The sequence below is a fragment of the Apiospora kogelbergensis genome, assembly GCF_038363985.1.
Source record: "Apiospora kogelbergensis strain CBS 113332 chromosome Unknown utg000005l_segment0_segment0, whole genome shotgun sequence".
NCBI classification, from domain to species: Eukaryota; Fungi; Ascomycota; class Sordariomycetes; order Amphisphaeriales; family Apiosporaceae; genus Apiospora; species Apiospora kogelbergensis.
In genome coordinates, this window is record NW_027117422.1 from 2,812,045 (window position 1) to 2,832,085 (window position 20,041).

At 54.0% G+C, this 20,041-nt stretch overlaps 8 protein-coding genes across 8 annotated transcripts; 5 read left to right on the top strand and 3 right to left on the bottom strand.

The window, feature by feature from the left end:
• Positions 1–1,776: 1,776 nt before the first annotated feature.
• PG998_007510 (triose-phosphate isomerase-like protein) lies at positions 1,777–2,844 on the top strand (the record flags this gene model as incomplete). Its single annotated transcript, XM_066874326.1, has 4 exons — positions 1,777–1,874; positions 1,983–2,053; positions 2,139–2,744; positions 2,816–2,844. Exons 1-4 carry the CDS (start codon positions 1,837–1,839, stop codon positions 2,842–2,844), a joined length of 744 nt encoding a protein of 247 aa, XP_066730271.1. The 5' UTR covers positions 1,777–1,836.
• A 413-nt stretch (positions 2,845–3,257) lies between these two features.
• Positions 3,258–3,820, bottom strand: PG998_007511 (mitochondrial 54S ribosomal protein mL43; the record flags this gene model as incomplete). The annotated part of the gene is made up of 3 exons (XM_066874327.1): positions 3,258–3,549; positions 3,627–3,709; positions 3,782–3,820. The coding sequence occupies 3 exons, from the start codon at positions 3,818–3,820 to the stop codon at positions 3,258–3,260; spliced, it is 414 nt and encodes a 137-aa protein (XP_066730272.1).
• Positions 3,821–4,372: 552 nt separating this feature from the next.
• PG998_007512 (RNA recognition domain-containing protein) lies at positions 4,373–5,866 on the top strand (the record flags this gene model as incomplete). Its single annotated transcript, XM_066874328.1, has 5 exons — positions 4,373–4,634; positions 4,712–4,839; positions 4,910–5,015; positions 5,185–5,499; positions 5,547–5,866. The coding sequence occupies 5 exons, from the start codon at positions 4,373–4,375 to the stop codon at positions 5,864–5,866; spliced, it is 1,131 nt and encodes a 376-aa protein (XP_066730273.1).
• Positions 5,867–6,993: 1,127 nt separating this feature from the next.
• On the bottom strand, positions 6,994–7,870 carry PG998_007513 (mRNA turnover protein 4; the record flags this gene model as incomplete). Its single annotated transcript, XM_066874329.1, has 2 exons — positions 6,994–7,549; positions 7,677–7,870. The coding sequence occupies 2 exons, from the start codon at positions 7,868–7,870 to the stop codon at positions 6,994–6,996; spliced, it is 750 nt and encodes a 249-aa protein (XP_066730274.1).
• A 546-nt stretch (positions 7,871–8,416) lies between these two features.
• Positions 8,417–8,858, top strand: PG998_007514 (putative translocase of inner membrane; the record flags this gene model as incomplete). The annotated part of the gene is made up of 3 exons (XM_066874330.1): positions 8,417–8,430; positions 8,515–8,590; positions 8,673–8,858. The coding sequence occupies 3 exons, from the start codon at positions 8,417–8,419 to the stop codon at positions 8,856–8,858; spliced, it is 276 nt and encodes a 91-aa protein (XP_066730275.1).
• A 783-nt stretch (positions 8,859–9,641) lies between these two features.
• On the bottom strand, positions 9,642–15,260 carry PG998_007515 (Nucleoporin; the record flags this gene model as incomplete). The annotated part of the gene is made up of 3 exons (XM_066874331.1): positions 9,642–11,006; positions 11,059–15,124; positions 15,187–15,260. 3 exons carry the CDS (start codon positions 15,258–15,260, stop codon positions 9,642–9,644), a joined length of 5,505 nt encoding a protein of 1,834 aa, XP_066730276.1.
• A 688-nt stretch (positions 15,261–15,948) lies between these two features.
• PG998_007516 (uncharacterized protein) lies at positions 15,949–18,315 on the top strand (the record flags this gene model as incomplete). The annotated part of the gene is made up of 2 exons (XM_066874332.1): positions 15,949–16,262; positions 16,320–18,315. The coding sequence occupies 2 exons, from the start codon at positions 15,949–15,951 to the stop codon at positions 18,313–18,315; spliced, it is 2,310 nt and encodes a 769-aa protein (XP_066730277.1).
• A 584-nt stretch (positions 18,316–18,899) lies between these two features.
• Positions 18,900–19,919, top strand: PG998_007517 (uncharacterized protein; the record flags this gene model as incomplete). Its single annotated transcript, XM_066874333.1, has 2 exons — positions 18,900–19,710; positions 19,765–19,919. The coding sequence occupies 2 exons, from the start codon at positions 18,900–18,902 to the stop codon at positions 19,917–19,919; spliced, it is 966 nt and encodes a 321-aa protein (XP_066730278.1).
• Positions 19,920–20,041: the final 122 nt, after the last annotated feature.

The window sequence follows — 20,041 nt, forward strand, 5'->3', positions numbered from 1 at the left end:
GGATTTTACCACTAAACCACTAGTGCTCGCTTCAGGATGTCTTGACGATGGGGGTGTAGCATCTTATAATTGTATATATCGTAAGTGCGTAAGCTGTGGGGCCGTGATAAGTTTGTTTGGTGGTTGACGTTTTGCTATGGGGCCAAGACCATCTTCGGGGCCAGCCGGATAGCCGTCTCGAACTATGACGGGTAAGGCTCTCTGAGTTGGTGGTGGTCGTTGTCTTGAGTTTTCACAGGTCGGACCAGTGTCGGCAATGCCTAGACGCTGCTTGACGGTCAATCGAAGTGCTCCTCCCTTTGGAGCTACCGCCTCCGGTTTGTATGATTACCCACGCCCACAAGTTGGAAGCCTAGCGTACCGGCGTGTCTTTTATGCTGCAGCGTATTGATGGATGATAGGTCTATCTTTGGGTTGATGTCGGCTCCGACCTCCCTCGGCATATCTCGCCGATGTGACTGGAGAGGGCAGTGCCGGCTAGGACTGGCCGGGAACAAGGGGACCAGTCCGTAACTCAGTAGAATGACATACTGGCACAAAGCCGACTCTCACAATCATATCTATACCATGTAGGGGTATTCGCTTGTCAAAGCCAATAAACGCAGGGTTTCATGGCTCTTGAGACTTGTAATCTATTTCAACAGTTAGCCTCTTGCATCTCTCTACCAATCTATGTGGGCAATCGTGTACATGAGTAGAGTATCCAATGCATTCACGGATCGGGCCCTCGAACATAGTCACAATGAAAGTCGCGCACTGAGAAGCCTTTCCCGTCCACGAAATCAATACACGGGGACGTTGCTTGGGCGGCTGGCAGGGACATGTAGGGGCGGGTCTCACACCAACAGGCAGTTCAGGCGGAATTACAGTCTCGCGTAGCTCCCAAGGCTGGGGCTCCGGGTCTCTGCCACTCATCGTGGCGAGTTAAGACAGCCTCTTGTCTGAGGTTTGGTGAAGTCGCAAGCTGCGCAGCTGCTCTTCGATTGCCCCAGACAGTGAACCCGTGTCCTATACCCAGTCTTCTAATTTGCAAGATCAAGCAGTATCTTACTGAAAGATCTCCTCGGGTGGGATTTCTCTTCTGTAACGCTGAGTTGGGTTTGCTGCGATGAGGCCGGGATTGTAATATTTGTATGTAGCGGCTAATGCAGCGGGCCTGTCGGCTCTTCCCGGGCGACTCGGGGCCAGGCTCTCGCAAATGGCCGTGTTCTGTCCGATGCGCAAAAGAGTGACATTGCGTCTTGCGTACCACAGGTCTAGTGCTATGTATATTGGCATCTCAGGAGTTTGTCAGCTTCTCGGCCCGAATTGCATCTCTGTGAAAGGCAAATGATGCCTGGTTGTTCGCCCCGACATGCCAGCCGCATCGTACGGTGCCACGGTCAGCGACAGGCGTACAACGGGAAGTGCGAGTTAGTATACATAGATAGCTTGGAATGAAACCGAGGTGGGAACGAAGGATGAAGCCAGACGCATCTCCACTGCTGGGTGCTGAATGGACAGCGACTCAACAGTTTGGATTTCCAGAGGGATTATTGGATACTAACGTACGAGGAGGGAGGTGCTTTGGATTGACGATGGTCAGACCTCCCGGCCTGTGGTGGGTTGGAGGAGCTTTTTGGCGGGGTCTCTCTGAGCTTTTGTTGCGTGTTGCGTCAGTAGGCCAGCAGGCCAGTAGGCCAAGCAGGGGACCCCGCCATGCCATGGCCATGTTCTTTAACAACAAACCTCAACTTCAGCATCTTCTCTCTTGATTCCTTGACTCCTCTTCATCTCCTACATACTACCTACTTCGTTTTTTTTGTAAATACCAGGAAACCCTAGAAATCCGACAAGATGGCTCGCAAGACTCTCGTTGCCGCTAACCACAAGATGTACGTATCTGTCTATCCCCAAGACCTTGCCAGCTATGCTCCGGAAAAGGCCTCAACAAAACCATCCATTTTCATGATTTTAATAAACTAATCACGCTCTACCCGCAGGAACGGTACTCTCCAGTCCGTTAAGGAGATCTGCCAAAACCTGAACAACGCTCAATTGGACCCCAACGTCGGTTAGTAAACCCCCTTCGCTCCCGAGCTATCCTTGCCTCTATCCGAGACAGTGGGCTTACACCAGTTACCTTCACCTCAACACAGAGACCGTTGTTGCCCCCCCGGCCATCTACCTGCTTGCTGCCCGCGAGACCCTGAAGAAGGAGATCGCCGTTGCGGCCCAGAATGTCTTCGACAAGCCCAACGGCGCCTTCACCGGCGAGACCAGCGCCCACCAGCTCAAGGACTCCAACATCGAGTGGGCCATCCTGGGCCACAGCGAGCGCCGCACCATCCTGGGCGAGACTGATGAGGTCGTGGCCTCCAAGACCAAGTACGCCACCGACAACGGTGTGAGCGTCATCTGGTGCTGCGGCGAGTCGCTCGAGCAGCGCGAGGCCAACAAGACCCTTGAGGTCATCGCCGCTCAGCTCGCTGCCCTCAAGAAGGAGGTCAGCGACTGGTCCAAGATCGTCATCGCCTACGAGCCCATCTGGGCCATTGGCACCGGCAAGGTCGCCACCAAGGAGCAGGCCCAGGAGGTCCACGCCAGCATCCGCAAGTGGCTCAAGGACAACGTCAGCCAGCAGGCCTCGGACGAGACCCGCATCCTCTACGGCGGCTCCGTCAGCGAGAAGAACTGCAAGGAGCTCGCCCAGGAGGCCGACATTGACGGCTTCCTGGTTGGCGGTGCTTCCCTCAAGCCTGCTTGTAAGTTGAAATCCCTTCCCCCTCAACATAACCATAACTTCACCCCAGGGAGGTGCTGACCATGTTGGCAGTCGTCGACATCATCAACTGCAAGAAATGAGCGGTTGATCGTGCCGAAAGCTATCAAAAAATGGCCAGGTCTCAGCCTTCGTAGCTGACTTTACGTCTTTATGAAAAGGGGTACGGCATAGGTTTGGGATTAGGTTAACGATATAAAGAAAGAAAAATCACGAATACCCCTATATGTGTCCTTGCAACCTGTTTTATGCATTTGAATGAGTCGTAACGTAGTCACAAGGCATTCTTGCCTAACCTTATTGCTTGTCTCATTTGTCTCATTCGATATATACACTGGACGGGAACGGTCATTCCAACATGGTAATAATAACAGTACAATGTAGCCGGGATTTTCTTCGTCTCGAGGGCCGGTACATATTGTACATCCAATATATCGTCTTCCTCGTACGCCTCCCCGGTGTAGCAGTCGCCATTCTCCAATTGGATAGCATACACCTACACCGCCATGCCGTTGCCATGGTACGGGGACCATACTCCTCGGACACTCTCGTTGATACTCGTGACGGGCTTGTTGACACGCTTGACCTTGTCTCCGCTGGCGTCTCGCAGCAGCTCGGCCTTCTTCAGGATCTGGGAGGGCTCCATGTTGGCGACACAGATGGACTTTTGCCGGCCGTTGATGTAGTGACCGATCATTACAGGGTGCTTCCGCGGCCGGGGCGACACGGCGAATTCGATGGCCGGGTGCGTCTGGGCAAACTTGGAGAGATGGGTCTTGATGAAGGCGCTGGACGCAAGTTGCTGGTCAGATACTGCGGTTCTGCAACAAGGAGACGGATGGGTACATCGGGTTCGGGGGCTTACTTCATGCCCCTGGAGCTGCCGGAGTGGTCGCAGTAGTGGATGTCTAAGCGCTTGCATTGCAAGATGAAGGAGCCGATGCCATTCTACATGGTTGGGGGTCGGGGTCAGTAAAAAAAGCCTTGACGGTGTAGGGGAGCCGACCAGAGGGGGCATACCTGGCCGACGGAGACTCTCTCCAGTGCCCTTATAGTCATCTTGATGGTGTGGAATGAGAACAGCTTGCACCTCGCTCGTCCAAGGCACGGAATTGTCGGTTCGAGGTTGAGGCTCTCGCGAAACTTTCACCATTGGCGGCCCTCCGCCCAGGGAGATCCGAGCATTAATTTGGGGCTAAGCCTCAGAGGGGCTAGTGCTGGTTTTCCCACCTGCCACTCAGCCTACTCAGCCAGAACTCAGCCTGGCAGTGAGTTTTGGCGGCGCAATTAGCACATTGGCATTGTAACAATGCCGCCTAAATGTCGGCCATTGCTTGGCAAGAACAATTCCTCAGTAGCTCAGAGCTGCCTTCCAGCAAAAACGCGACCATCGCATCTGTCCCTTTCAGCACTTTCGTCTTCATCATAAACCCGCCCCCCCCAATCCCCTTCATCCCCCTTCATTGTTTTTTGGTGTTGGCGATCAAATAAAGGGACATGATCCGCTAGTTGTCGCTGCGCACTTCATCTTCTTCCTCTCCATCGCCACCTTGTTTTAACAGTCTCTGCGCATCTTTCGTCTCGTTACTTGCTCGCAGATTTCAACACGCGATGACGGACAAGCTGCCCCCCCAGCTCCTTGCGCTTTTTGCGCCGCGGCCTCCTCTTCGGTGGGTGGAACACGCCGACAAACCCGCCCACGAGCGCAAGACCGCCACCATCTCTGGTCTTGCCGACTTCCTGCCTGCGCTCAACGCGTACAAAGACCAAGATGACTACACCCCCACCGAGAGCTGGCTGCAAATGCGCGACCGCAAGAAGCTGGAGAAGAAGGCTGTCCAGGAAAGTCTCCAGAAGGAGGTCCCCGTCAGCTGTAGGTTCATACCCGATGCGCGTCATTTCGATGGCGATTATCCCTTGACAAGTACCACCTACTGACCTTCCATCTAGACAAACCTGCCGAGGATCCCAACATTCGAGGCGACCCCTTCAAGACGCTCATCGTCGCGCGACTCAGCTACGATGCGAACGAGAGCGATCTGGAGAGGGAGTTTGGGCGTTTTGGCCCCATCGAGCGTGTATGTCACAACCCCATCTATATTGCCGCCGCCCCCCAAGTTCTGCACAAACTGACCATTCCACTCACAGATCCGAATCATTGCCGATACGCATGCGCATGAGAAGCCCAACAAGAAGAAAAAGTCCCACCGTGGATATGCTTTCGTCGTATTTGAGCGTGAGAAAGACATGAGAGGTAAAGCCGCCATTGATTCCTTCCAGATAAAAACATGTCCCTCACCAGAGACCTGGCCCTCAAGCTTGCCTATCTCTTTTCCTTCCCCAGTCATCCGACCTGTGACCAAGGTATAAGATAGTGGTAAGGCTTTACTGACAAATGCGCGTTGCTGCGCACGTGTGAATAGCTGCTTTAGATGGTTGCGATGGCATTCGTATCAAAGACCGACGTATCAAGGTAGATGTTGAGAGAGGCCGGACAGTTAAGGGATGGAAGCCCCGTCGCTTCGGCGGTGGCCTCGGTGGCCGTGGATATACCAAGAGCGCTCCTCCTCGCCCTACCGGCCCCGGTCAGTTTGGCGGCGGCGGCGGCTTCGGTGGCCGTGATGGCTTCCGTGGCGGTGGCTTTGGTGGTGGTCGTGGTAGGGGCGGCGGCTTCCGTGGAGGTGACCGTGGATTCCGTGGAGGTGGTGGTGGTGGCTTTAGCGGCGGCCGCGACCGCGGTTTCGGCCAACAGAACGGCTTCGGCGCCCCCCTAATGCTCCTGCAGGTCCTGGCTACGGCGGCCGCAGTGGTGGCTACGGTGACCGTGACCGTGGTGACCGAGACCGAGACGGTCCCGGCGGTGGGTATGACCGAGGCGGTGGCCGCTCATATGATGACAGATCTGGCGGACGCGACGGAGGCAGATTCGGTGGCGACCGCGACAGACGAGGCGGCGGCGGCGGCGGCGGCGGCGTCAACGCCAACTACGAGCCCGTTAGGGGTGGCCGAGAATATCGCGACTACGACCGATCCAGAGAGGATGACAACCGGAAACGTGGGTATGAAGGAGGCTACGAAGATCCTCGCAAGTTGCGCCGCTACTAATATCGAGGCAACTTGCGCAAGCAGCCATCTTGGCTCGATGGTGGGTATCTTCTGTCTTCACGTCACCTACTACGCATCTGTCACTATCTATTGTTATCTTTCCTTCTCCCTTTTGTCACCAAGGGTAAGCGAGGGTAAGAGGAACGACCCGCTACCACGACACACTGGCTTCTGTTTCCGGATTCTCGCACCACCGGCAATCAGAAGGTAAAAGACTTTGGGCGCATCTGGGGTCGGATGCCCTCTGCCGACTGTCTGTTCTTCGGCTTTCACCTGCAGGCAATTCAAATGTTGCAACAGCGCTTATAAAAGCGACAGGAGCGGACGATCGCCATCTCTGGATACGATACCCAGACACCAAACCAGGACTGCCACCATTGAACAGGTAGTATACTTAATCGCATGTATTTTACAGGAATAAAACATCACCGTGGGGAGGAAAAGCATGGATTTTACGCTGGAGCTTTCCCACTACGCTTGATGTTCCAGGTCGGAAACGGAAATGTCTTCTGCGAGGTAAGGTCAGAGGTAAGGAATGATAGCACCATTCAACACCTACTGGCCCAAAACACGTTGCGTTTCTCGATTTTGTTTTGTTACGACTCGTCGAATGAAAACGGAGGATAATAGGGAGGGAGGATTGGGTCATTCATCCCCATGTACTGGTGTAAGAGTAGGTAGCTTCCTAAAGTCATGACGTGTTGTTGCGCCGAGCGCGAGCGACACAAAAGTTTATGCTGGCTCTAGCTTCGTATTCACGACAACAGCTCTTATGAACATAACATCGCAATGTCTGGTTAGGATGTCGTTCTTCGTTTTTGGCGTGATCTCACGATGCCAGTGAGGGGTCCCAGCCGTGATAGGGGCTCTAGCTGGTCAGGCCACCCACCGTAATACACGCACATTTAAGCTTCCTTTCGAATTCACCATCGCATGCATGTGGTTTGTGTTTGGAATGTAATTGATGAGAAAGTCTTGAATTGACAAAAGTTTTCCCTATACCGGAACGCCATAATGACCCCTACCGTGTGAACCGAACCAGATCATCGAATGTGTGGTATCGCCCTCGAGATGCAAAAAAATATGAATTTAGCAATAAAATAAAATGCCACGGCGAAACAGCACTTTTATGCGTCAGCCTCCATCTCCTCGGCAGCCTCCTCGTCCACGATGGTGACGTCGCCGTTGGAGGCGCTCCAGTAGGCGCGGACCTTGATGGCGAAGTCGCTGAGGCAGACGCTGAAGAGCTTCAGCAGACGGGTCTGGCGGGCCTCGAGGACGTCCCCCTCGCGGCAGACGACGTGGCCGTCGCTGGAGCCGTCCTCCTCGCCCAGGACGATCTTGCCCTTGACCATGCGCGTGGGCACGCCAAGACGGCGCAGCTCGGGCTCGAGGGTGTGGCCCAGGGGCACGTCGTGCTCGGCAGGGACCTCGCCGCCGGTGCTGTAGACAGGGCCCGAGGGGATGGTGAAGCCGCGCGGGGCGGTGGCGCCGGCGCGCGCGAAGTCGGCCGCCGTCACGTTGGACAGGTACTCGAGCAGCGCCGCGGGCTCCCGGTTGGTCAGCAGCAGGCCCACGTTGCCCGTCATGTACTTGGACAGCTTGTGCAGGCCGTCGGCGGTGCTTTCTTCGGGGGTGCGGCCCAGGGCCCGGGTCATGAGAGTGGTCTTGCCAAGGAATATGCTATTGCGAGGTTATATATGTATTAGTCGGTTGGTTCCGTGGTGTCAGGGGGTTATGGGAGAGGGAGGACAGAAAAGCCGAGAGAGCGAAATAGAAAGGCAGAATATGGAGGGGGAAAGAGACGTACCGGCTGTCGTCTTGCAGTTCCTTTCGCACTTCCTGGATGTGGGTGTTGCGCATGTTCTCGACACCGAAGACAAAGACATGCTGGTAGTTGGGGATGGCTTCACGGATGGTCTCGAGGAGGCGCTCCTTGTGTTCTCTCGTCTTCTTGGACACCTGGGTCATGTGCACCACCTTGTTTCTTTTTGACTTGGGCATTTTGGCGGTAGTTTGGGGGATCAAGGACTCGACTCGGCGACTGGGGAAGGCAGGTGAGCAGGTGAGCAGGTGGTGATTGTTGTTGTTGAAGTGCTGGAGGAAATCGGCTGGTTGACTAGAAGGGGACCAGAACTACTGCTACCGGATCAGTTCCAGGCAATGCAAATCCACTATCTAGAACTTTTTTTTGAACCGTTTATCGCCCAAAAAATCCATCAGCCAAGCGCAACTGCGATTGGAATCTGCCCCGCGAAAAAAACGAGGCAGGGATTGGCCGGGACCAATCACAGCGCGGGAGGCGGTGAAAGGAATGCCCGACGCCGCTTGGGTGCTGGCGGCAGAAAGCTGGGCAGAAAGCTGGGCAGAATAGCTACTGGAAGCTGGGCAGAACTGACGGGATGGCGGCCCACCCGCTTATCTTATCGCCCAGCTCAAGCTTGACGGCCTGGGTTTGGCGGGCAAACACCAAAGCCTCTGCTCACACGCCATCATCCATCTCGACATACCCGCCCCCAGCACCACCAACCCTTCTCACTTCACTTCAAAATGGATCCCACCGGGTAAGTGGGCTCGGCAACGGGCACCTCGCTCTGTACGAGCCGTCTTCACACTTGCACGAGAGCTAATGCATCAACCGCCCACAGCCTTGGACTGAATGCGACCGAGTCGCGCGAGCTCGAGCAGCGCCTGCAGAAGCGCCAGATGAAGGAGTTCATGGGTGTACGTTGACTCTTGCTGCTACGGGGGAGAGAACGACGGAGACAAGGCGGGGGAGAGAAGCTAACCAACCCGACGTGAACAGCTCTTCAGCAACCTGGTGGACCACTGCTTCATGTCCTGCGTCGATGACTTCACCTCCAAGTCCCTGTCGACCCGCGAAACCGGCTGCATCACCCGCTGCGTCCAGAAGCAGATGGCTCTGTCGCAACGTCTAAGCGAGCGCTTTGGCGAGCACAATGCTGCCATGGGTGCCCAGCCCCCGAAATAAATTACGTCAACGCCTTTGTCAGTAGAACACGGAGAGGACGGAGGAGGGGAGGAATGCTTGCTTCCTTGCCGAGAAGGAGTTCTTGTGAGAACAATGGACGCATAATGGGGTAACGATGCATCTGAGAACTTCCCGAGCCGCAGATTTGCCATAGACGGTCATTTTGTTGCTGGATTCTCTCCAAGTGAGGCTGGGAAGGGAAAAGACCCGAGGATCCTGTGTATAACGATGAACCAAGACGGCCCCGGTCGTAGATGCTTCTCCTCGAAGCTGGCGGGGAGAAGCAACAAGTCTGTGGCTGGGGCGTATGGAGTGTACTATAGAACAGCTCTTCATCACCATATATGTCGTGGTCTATGAAGAGCGAGGATCAAAACTGACCTCAGCAAATATTTCACCTCCACAATGACATGGTACATGGCAATAGCTTGTGATAAAGAATACAGTGATAATAGGACCATGAGACGTGACGGAAACCATTTGATTACTGACTGTAGCGCCTCCAAGAGGAAACAAAAAAAAAGCTCCCATTTGTGGTTTCAGACTAGATATTCTCTATCTGTAATGCTTTCCAAACCTGAGGCACATGAAAAGAAACGCCCCAAACTCCACCAAGGAGCCAACCCGTTTTTGACCTGCTGTCCATTGTCTAGATCAGCCAGCCAATAGAGACACCACCTTCTGAACTGACGTACGTCAACACCTTGACTAGGTGGATAAGTAGCGAGTCCCTATCGCTCACTTGCCTCGAAAAGTCAGACCGACCCCCATAATTAATCAAGCTCATTCCAGCCCTTCGGAGAGAACCATTCGGACCTCTTCCAACTGGTTGACCACCTTCTCCTCCAGCTGGCTCTCACAGCCACGCGCCTTCCCGGCGTCACTCGGCTTCATCCCCTTCCACTCCGCCTCGCGGGGTCCTAGCGGCACGAGCCTTTCGCGCAAGAGTTTGCGGCTACCAAGCCAAAACTCAACATTTTCGAGCAGGCCCGCAGAATCCCACTGAACCTCCGGTATGTCACGGGCGTTGTTCGCGCGAAGTGCCGAAAGGATCCGGGTGACGAGCGCGAGCGAATGGATCTCCGAGGTCGAGAGCGTTGTGATGAAGGAACTGCGGCTGTTCCTGGCCGCCTGCGTGCGCGACGCACCCGGGGCCTCGAAACGCTCGACACTGGACGCCATGAGACTTGGGAACTGGCCTAGCACGTATCCAACTTCGGGGGCAATGGTTTGGCCCAGTGCGCTCAGTACGTTCAGAAGAAGAGGTACAATAGCCTTGGCCCAGATGCTGTAGCAACGCTGCGGGCCGACAGTCTCCGCGAATGGTGATATGTTGGGTCGATTCAGGTAATTAGCCAAGTTGGCGGATGTGATGTGGTTGAGCAATCCGTCGCACGCAAGCTGCTCGGCGACCACAGGCAGCGCTGAAAGTTCGAGGAGGAAGAGAAGTGATAGCTCGCCGTAAACAGGATCGCCTTTCTCCGCTAGCTTATCGGACCACGAGTAGAGGGACACGGCCACGTGCACCGCATCATGGGCGGCCATGATGTTGACAATCTGCGTCTGGCTTTGGTTGATGCCAGGGATGCAGAGGCAGGCTTGCATTATGGCAGTCAATATCGCAACGTCCTCTGGGAATACAGTGGCATCCGAATCGTGGATTAGTGAGACGAGCGTCCGGAAACCCTTAGCCACGGTACGATCGAGTATACTCAGAACGGTCTGAGTTACGGTAGTGATCGCGCTGTCAGTGGCCTTCTTATCTGCAGCCGTTTTCGATGTGGACTCAAGAGCCCGTACCTGCGCACGCAACGTGACGTAGAGCAGTTTGAGAAGCGTACGGTAAAGGGTCAGGTTCTCTGAGCCATAGGGCTCTTCGACGCTGCTGACTGTGGCCCACAGCGAGGTCAACAGCTGGGCAACATCACCTGCCGACGGCGTGTTGTTAACAACGCGCTGGACAAGCATAAGCGCCAGGTTGACTCTGGAGTCAGTAAGCCGCTCGAATATCTGTTCGTGGCCTTGATTGGCCTGGTTGGCCTCGAGACACTGTTCGGCAACCTGTAATGACTGCTTCTTGAGGTTTGCGTGTTGAGGCAAGCAGTTGCTTAGCTCAAGCAGGAGGAATTCCCAGGCATGGAAGAGAGACTATAGAGACTGTTAGCCACGATTTTTAGTTCCTAAGATTGGGTTGACTAACGATTTGAGCATCTACGAGAGACAGGTTAATGTTCGCTCGCTCCATTTCGCTCTTGAATCCATTGTTTCGAGGCCCGATCCACCCAGCATCGAATTGCAACATCTTATCGGCGTAGGTCAAGGCGTAGTAATACTCGGTTCCCAGCGACCTGGGCTCGAGAAGGGTACGCTTGAAGTTGTCCAAGATGCACACGGGATATTGTTTGTTGAAGTTCCGCGAGAAGTTGGCGTGGAGGGCACCGTTGTAGCCCGAAACCAAAACACCCTCGCGGAGAAAGTAGTCGAGGTCGGCAGCTAGATCTTTTGCCAGGTTATTGGCCTGTCCCATCTGCCGCAGATGGAAGAGCTGCATTGCGAATGTCTCAGCAATGTAGGCAGCAATTCTTGCTTCTTCACATGCCTGCATGGCGTTGACTTTGGCCGTTGTATTTGAGGGCTGCAGGTTCCGCACGTACGACCGCAGCGCTGTAAGGAAGTCACCATGGTTTTGCAAGTTGAAAATCGTCCAGGGCCAGTAGTTCTGAGCCGAAGTGACAAAGTCCAGTACGCAAAGAGCTTCTGAAGTGGAAATTGAAGAGATATGTGAGAGTCTCTGAAGGGCGCGTGTCAGGACTGAATCAGGCGTTGATTTAGACATCTTGTTGTGGCCGTTCCTGGCATCACGGGGCGTTTTGCCCGTGAGTAAGCAGTTTGCCATCCATTGCTGTCTGTTTCTCACAATAGTAGAGAAGAACCGCCAGATGACAGTCACTTCTTCGGTCTGGTCGAAGGGCTTGTCCAGCGTAGATAGAAATTGTAGGAAGGATCGCGACAACTGTGGGCCTAGGTACCCGAGTAAGGATGGCGGCTCCCCGGTTGCTTTGCCGGCGCTGACCACAAGAGCCTCTAGCAACACCACCGATGACCGTCTGAACTGGTCATTCACAGCGCCAACCTTTGCAATAAAGGGAGTGGCTTTGAACAGCTGCTGCTCGATGGTGGTTGAAGACTGGTCAACCGAGTTGGCCACCCTGACAAGTGTCGTGGCCAAATCGAGCACCGCGTTTGTCCGTTGTGTGAATGCCTTGGCTGCGTTTGTGAAAACGGTGGTTTCAGGCCACTGGACTGCAGTAACGAGGGAAGCCAGTAGAGGTTGGATTCTTAGGCTTCCTGCGGATGGCGCCAAGAAGCTGTCGATTATGTACTTGGCAGCCGATTGCAGTGGGGCTGTAAGGGTCTTCTTGCTGGCAATGTCATCTGTGCTGAACGTGTACAGTATGGTCTTGTTCATGATCGGTAGGAGGTCGCGGAGGAGGATCGATCGCTGTATTTCGCTTTGCAACCGCCACGTCGAGGAGCTCTCCAGAATATCCACAGCGGTCTGCGATATCGCAAGGGTAATCTGGCTGACTATCTTGTCGGACACTCCAAGCCAAGGATTATCCACCTGCTTCTGCCTATTATGAGATTTGATGGTGGTTTTTCGTTGTACGGAGCTGCTCATAGAGGTTTCCACTAAGGATGAGAAAACCCGGACTGCTGACATGAGGAAATCAAACCGCTGCCTGGACATCTCAAGTGATCCTATCAGGCGCGAAAGCTTGCCAACTCTAGATTCAGTAGCCAGCAATGTGCATCTGGACATGTAAGACCAGACCCGCCCAGGACACAGGGGCAAAGCCGCGTCCAGAAACTGCAGGCATGCAGCCAGAACGCTCAAAATGGATTGATCTGGTTCGCCTTCTAGATGCACATCCAGAGTCTCGCATACCACTGATACGATGTCCTTGTTTCGAGGAAGCGATCGGCTTGCTTCTGTCAGTATAGCCAGCCCAGCTTCATGGTTGCCTGCGGTGCTTGTTCCTTTCGCAACTTCTGAGAATTCTGATTTCACGAGTGTGGCAAGCATAGTGATTGCATAGGTCGTATCTGAGACACTTAGAGCACCAAGCTCTTGTTGGTAGATGCTGGGGGTAAGATTGGCCTCGAGTCGTTTACCAAGCAATGCCAGGATAGAATGTGAGTAGTCGATCTGCACAGTCCTACCCTCGTCAACAACGAAGCGGCCCAGAGAACCGGCCGGTATTACAAAGCTTTCTTCTTCTGCCGATGTCAGCCTCCTGTTAGATGTGGCAGCAAAGAGAGGAAGGTCCTCAACGAGGCAAATTGTATTGGAATTGTCTTCCTCGTGTGCTAGTTGATAGGCGTTGAAATCGTCGGGAAGCTCAAAGGTCAAAGTTTCTCCTTTTTGCAAGATCTGGCCAATCAACTCAGACACCTCTCCTGCCGTGTTGGGAGCACATGCAAGAATTCGGCTCAGACTAATAAAGGGGACGAATTCCAAAGGGAATCGATTGACGGCTTGCATGAAGTAGTTGTTTAGGAAGGCAGGATCCTGGAGAGCACGGACGGTGATATTCTGTTCCGGCAATATCGTGGCAGGTTGGCAGGCAGTCCAATAATCGAATTCACCCCCTGAAAGCACCGAGAGGAGTGCGCCAACAGACTCGCCCCTATACCCGATGTATGGAAATGTCGAGGTCAAAAGGTCCAATAGCACAATGCGCATACGTGATCCGACAGGCGCTGCAAAACAGGCTTCTTCAGAGGTGCCGAGGAAAACTGCCATGCTAGATATGATCGCATAGACTAGGCCTTGATCCGTGGTTGCAGCGGCCAACATGTGGGCAGGCTGGATTTCGCGGTCCAGTTGCGTATTGGCCAAGAAATCATCATATCCGGTCTTGTCAATAGTCGTAATGCTCCCAGCAGAGTTGCGTCTGCCACTCCCCGGGATCATCTGGGTCCCCGAGTCGTAGGTCTCAATGGCCTTTTGATTCTGGAGCGCATCTCTCCGCTCAGCACGCTCCTGGTAAGAAGCCCACATACCGTGCAGGATCGGCACCCATGCAAAAGCAACTGGTATGGCTGGGGTGATATTCCGCTCTGCACCTGCAATGGCGACCTGGTGGACGAGCTCCAGAGCATCCGATGAACCGATATACTCAGTATTGGGGTCGATGTCCACATCTCCAGCGAAGGACTTGATAATCCGAGGGAGGTTGAATATAGACAATGAGATCATGCACACGAGGCACTGAGCCGGTTGGTTGAGTTCGCCCAGCCCTTGGGTCGACCCGATCAGTTCCAGAAATGAAGTATCTCCAAGGAATTGAAACCATTGCTGCAGCAGCTCGGCCGGGACAAGAACTTGGCTTGACAGGTCAAGCAATTGGAAAGCCACAGTCATGGCATGGATTGCCTCCGTAACAAAAGTTTGCATTCGTTCTATCTGCATGTCGTCCCGATGCAGAGCTTTGTCCTCCGTCACGGTCGTGATGTCTCCACATGCTGCGATGCTGTCGCTTACAACGGTAAAGTAACGTGACACTAAGGCGTGGTACGTCTTCGCAGGTGCGTCACTTTGTGGTGCAAGCGAGGTTAGCCCGTAGGCATCGAGGAACGAGTCACGGATTCTGGTAGTGGCTTCCGTGGCGGTTTGTAGGGAAGGAAGCCTCTGCTGCAGCATCAAGGTGAAAATGTAGTCGGTAGACATGGCAAAGTGGCGGCGCTCGGTGAGGTAAGTGGAAAAAATGCGCAGCCTCCTGGATTCGGGTTTCTCGAAATCGGATTCTAGATCAGCAGCATCGGGCAGCCCAGATAAGTTGAGGCCAGGGATGACCGTCGAGGTTTGCGCATTCGTCGCGCCGGCGGCTTCCTGGAGGCTGACAGCATCTTGGCTCGAGATTGCACCAACAAGCTGGCTTCGAGCTCGTGACTGGAACTCAATGACAACGACGCGCAAGGCGGCAAGGAGGTTGATACGGGCGTTCTTGCTAAGCCAGACGGAGTCTTCTTTGATCGTTTTCACGTCATATTTGTCGTTTGGTGTCGGGGCGACCTGCACGGCTGAGGTTCGGGTCTCGAATGCTTGCTTGTATGAATCATTGTCGCCGGCCTCGAATACGGTATTGGGCTTCGTGAACAAAGTCTGGACCTGGGGGTTCGTGAGGAATTCGACGACGGCTTTACTGCCCTGGCGGTGACCAGTGGTATCTGATAGAGCTGCAGCCAGAAGCCGCCATGATCTAATAGCACTCGGGTCAGCATCGAAGTCGCCACAGGTGAAGGGGGAAGAGCATCTACCTACAGGATAACGGTTTCGCCTTTCAAGCAAGACTCTAGATCTGGCAAATAAACTTTATCGACGGCTTGGGGTGCCATCGCTGCAAACGACAGCAGGCACTGGGGACTGCCTAGTTCATCGACTTCACGCGATACTGGCTGGCAATCCTGGGGATTTGGCAGCTTCACAGACGGGTCGCGTCTAAACACGCTTTTCCTTGCGTGTTGTTACAAAACGGATTGATGATGGAGTCTGGCGCAAACGTAGCACCCAAGCGTCCCAAGTATTTGAGATGGAGATGGGCTGCCAAAAAAAAAGTTCAGCCTAAGGTGTAGGTAGGTACGGGCAGCAGTGAAGCTCTTGGCTCTCTCTCCCCCCAAAGCTCGAAAGTCCAAGCTCCCAAGCAAATGTAAACAAATCCCTGTACCTGCCCAGTATTCCACAGCAGCCTTGCATTAGCGAGCAGGCCCTCGCCGGCGTCACGGCAAACCAAATGTTATGTACTTATACTCCATGCTCAGCCTTGGTGGGGGGCGATACCGCATTTTTGTGTCACGCAAGCAATCACTCATCCAGCCGGTCGGCGGCCGTCGATGGTGGCATTCAATTCCATTCCTTCTGATACCTCTCTATGCTTAGTCACTCACGACTGCCTTAGTGACTCAATTGCGCTTTTGTGTGGGCGACCCAATTGACCTCATTGCCCTCTCGCCCAGGCGACTGACCCAATTCCCTTCTTGTTCCCTTCTTGCCCAGGTCGATAGTCCTTCTTTTCGTCGTAGCAAAATGGCGGATATTATCGACCACTCCCCTCACCAACCCAAGCCGGCTGACCCGGTCCCGACGGCTTCGAACCTGATCCTCATCGACAACTATGACTCCTTCACTTGGAACATCTACCAGTACCTGTGCCTTGCTGGTGCCAAATGTGAGGTCATCAGGAACGACAAAATCACCCTCGACGAGCTGATTGCCAAAAAGCCAACTCAGCTTATCATCAGTCCTGGGCCCGGCCACCCACACACGGATTCTGGCATTAGCCGAGATGTCATTAGACATTTCGCCGGCAAGGTCCCCATTTTCGGTGTTTGCATGGGCCAGTAAGTCGTGCTCATCATCCCGCTCCTGCCAAGACAATTGCCTAATCCGGTAATTAGACAATGCATGCTTGACGTCTATGGTGGTGATGTCAAATTCGCTGGGGAAATCTTGCATGGCAAGACATCGCCCTTGAAGCATGATTGCAAAGGTGTATATGCCGGGCTGGAGCAGGACCTTCCTGTCACTCGATATCACTCGCTTGCTGGAACCCATGTCACTCTCCCCGAATGTCTCGAGGTGACCTCGTGGATCCCCAAAGATGATGGCACCAAGGGTGTCATCATGGGTGTACGCCACAAGGAATACACCGTGGAGGGCGTTCAGTTCCATCCTGAGAGCATTCTCTCCGTCGGTGGGCAGAAGATGTTTGAGAACTTCTTGAGTGTGCAAGGTGGCACTTGGGCCGAAAACGAGCGCCTGCAGGGCCAAACCCATGCTTCTGAGTCGTCGGCGTCCCAGGCCGCGTCCGCCGCCGTCGCACCCGCGGCCGTCCCAAAGAAGGCCAGCATACTGCAGCAGATTTATGCTGACCGGCGAGAGAAAGTCGAGGCTCAGAAACGGATCCCTTCACAACGTCCTCAAGACCTTCAAGCTGCATACGACTTGAACGCTGCCCCACCTCTCATATCTTTCGTCGACCGTTTGCGCCAAACTCCCTTCGATGTGTCTCTCATGGCTGAGATCAAGCGCGCCTCGCCATCCAAGGGTGTTTTTGCCCTCGATATTGACGCACCTTCTCAGGCCAAGAAGTATGCGCTGGCGGGCGCAAGCGTGATATCTTGCCTCACTGAGCCTACCTGGTTCAAAGGCAGTATCGATGACTTACGTGCGGTGAGACAGGTCCTAAACAACATGCCTAATCGTCCGGCCATTCTGCGGAAGGAATTCATTTATGACGAATACCAAATACTCGAGGCCAGGCTTGCTGGAGCAGACACCGTGCTTCTCATCGTCAAGATGCTCAGTGTCGAGGACCTCACACGACTGTACAAGTATTCTGTATCGTTGGGAATGGAACCTTTGGTCGAGGTGCAGAACGCAGAAGAGATGAAGGTTGGGATTGAGTTGGGATCCAAGGTTATTGGTGTGAACAATCGCAATCTCGAATCCTTCGAGGTTGACCTTGGCACCACAGGTCGACTTCGTAGTTTGGTTCCGAAGGAAACCATTATCTGTGCTCTCAGCGGGATCAATACCTATGACGATGTGGTGGCCAATCACAAGGACGGGGTGAATGCCGTTCTCGTAGGCGAGGCTATCATGCGAGCGCCAGATGCATCCGCATTCATCCAGGAGCTGTGTGCTGGCAAGGCGACGACGAAGGGTTCTGAAACGGATCACCTGTTCGTCAAGATTTGCGGCACTCGGACACCTGAAGCCGCTCTTGCTGCTGCTGAGGCGGGTGCAGATCTAATCGGCATGATTATGGTGCCCGGCCGGAAGCGAACAGTAACAGATGAAGCAGCGATGGCCATATCGAAGGCTATTCACGACTTCTCACGTCCGGCCTCGGATGCAAAGGGCGCATTGCCTGGCAACGTCGCCAGTGACTTCTTCGCCGCAGGAGTATCCAAGATCACTTCTTACGGAAGAACAAGACCGATGTTGGTGGGAGTCTTTATGAACCAGCCATTGGACCAGGTTTTGGAGTTGCAGCGCCGATATAATCTAGACGTCGTTCAGTTACATGGGAATGAGCCTCTCGAGTGGGCAACAGCTATCCCTGTCCCAGTCATCAAGAAATACACACCAGAGGCACCTGGTATCGGTACAAGAGGCTACCATGTCCTTCCGTTGCTTGACTCTGGATCGGGTTCTGGGCAACTGCTCGACAGCGTGGGCGTCAAAGCCACTCTGGCCAAGGATCGGGAGCTACGTTTGCTACTTGCAGGAGGTTTAGATCCTGACAATGTCACCGAGGTTGTAAATTCCGTAGGTGCCGACGGCGGGCGTGTTATTGGTGTTGATGTAAGCAGTGGAGTGGAAGTTGATGGGCGACAAGACCTTGATCGCATACGGCAGTTTATCGATGCTGCTAAGGCTATCCGATAGAACGGATAAGCACTATCACGGAAGGCCCGTGTAGCAATATCACAGGAGAAACTACATCATCGAAACAGTTGAGTATAAGGTTGAGTGACACAGGCATTTTGAATCATTTTCTTTGATGACTTGTAAAACCGTGCGAGTGGCTACAAACAGCCACTGAAACTGGTGATGGCCTTTGTTCTTATATTTATTGAATGCGGAAATGTATGCAAAGTTCACCCGCGCCGAGTTCTAGGAACAAAGTCATACACAAACAAAGGATCAACGGGTTGCTGCCCGTGCAGATTGGCCATCATGAGCAAACAACCGCGCTGCCTAGTCGAAGTGTTTGGCTCGATCAAGTGGTTGCTAGGCAATACGTCGGTGAAGATACCGTGATGTCGGCATCTCCTGCTTCGGGTTTGGTATAGTTCCAACATATATCCGCGTCACGCAACATCATCAGTTTCTGTTGTCAATGCAATTGTGTCCCTTACCATCCCCCTTCCAACTTTCTGCGGCTCTGGCGACTTTCGAACTGTTCCAACTCATCGGCGGCCCTCGTTGTAGTTGCCCCGCGGCCGTTCGCGCGCGCCTTGTTTCTCGTGATGGCCACACCTCGGCGAGGTAAAGGTTCGAGGACGTCTCGGAAGGATGTGGCAACGAGGGAGCCCAACATACTGCAGAGGTGTACCACATACTTCGGGATCCCAGGGATACCACGTCCAGAAATCAGTCGAACCAAGCTGAAGCGGCAGGCGGAGGTGTTCGCAGGAGGCGATCCGTTCCATGATGAGCAAGAGTATGAGGGACCACCAAAGCGAAGGAAGATTACGAAATTCCCTATCGGGCCTCTCAAGGATCTGGATTTGAACAGCCTACCGCATTCTGGAAGAACCGGTCCCTCCAAACGATTCCGAGAGACGGCATGTGCTTCGCCTATTGCTACGAAGGCGTCGAAGAAGCGAGAGAGAAAATCGAAACGGCTCATCACCGCCGATGAGTCGACCACGATTGGGCACTTGGAACTCTTCTCGTGGCGAACCAACTACGTCCAGATTAATTATTCTCTGGCGGCATCCAAAACCACTTCCCAAAATATCTCCAAGAACCGCCGACAGGCTACTGCTTCCCGACTCATATTTGGAAAGGGTATTGCCGATGTTGGCGTCTGGCTAGGCAAGAGGACCTGCAGCCCCAATCATGATCTGGCCCGACAGTTCTCGGGGGAGGGTCTAATCGACGGAATGTTGGGGACTGAAAAGACCAAGACGATTCCTCTGGTGAACCCTCGTCGCCGGCCGCTACAGCAACAATCTTGGGGCTTGCTTCCCAGAACGCCGCCCCATTGCGACACCCCACGGACACGGAGCCGGGCCAGCTCATGCGACGCTGCAGAGAAGAGTGGTATTGTCAAAGGTAGGCCTAAAGGCTCTCCATCGGGTGCGAAGTCAGTTCTAACTAGGACAGCAGGAACAAGCCAAGGCTATCACGCGACGGAACCCCAGACGCCTGTTAGTTATCACCAAACACCGAAACGGGCCCTTGTTCCGACCGTCGTGACCCGCAGCATGAGACGCAGCATGGAAGCCCGCGGGGTTTACTCGAGTCTCACGGCATTGCCATGATATACTGGCCGGTTGGTCTTCTTGTTGGGGTCGTGTCTACTTATACCGTCAGCCCTTGTCGACTGGGTTTGAACCAGTCTGCCGCCTTGCGGTAGGCCATGTATTTCACCACCTTAGCACAT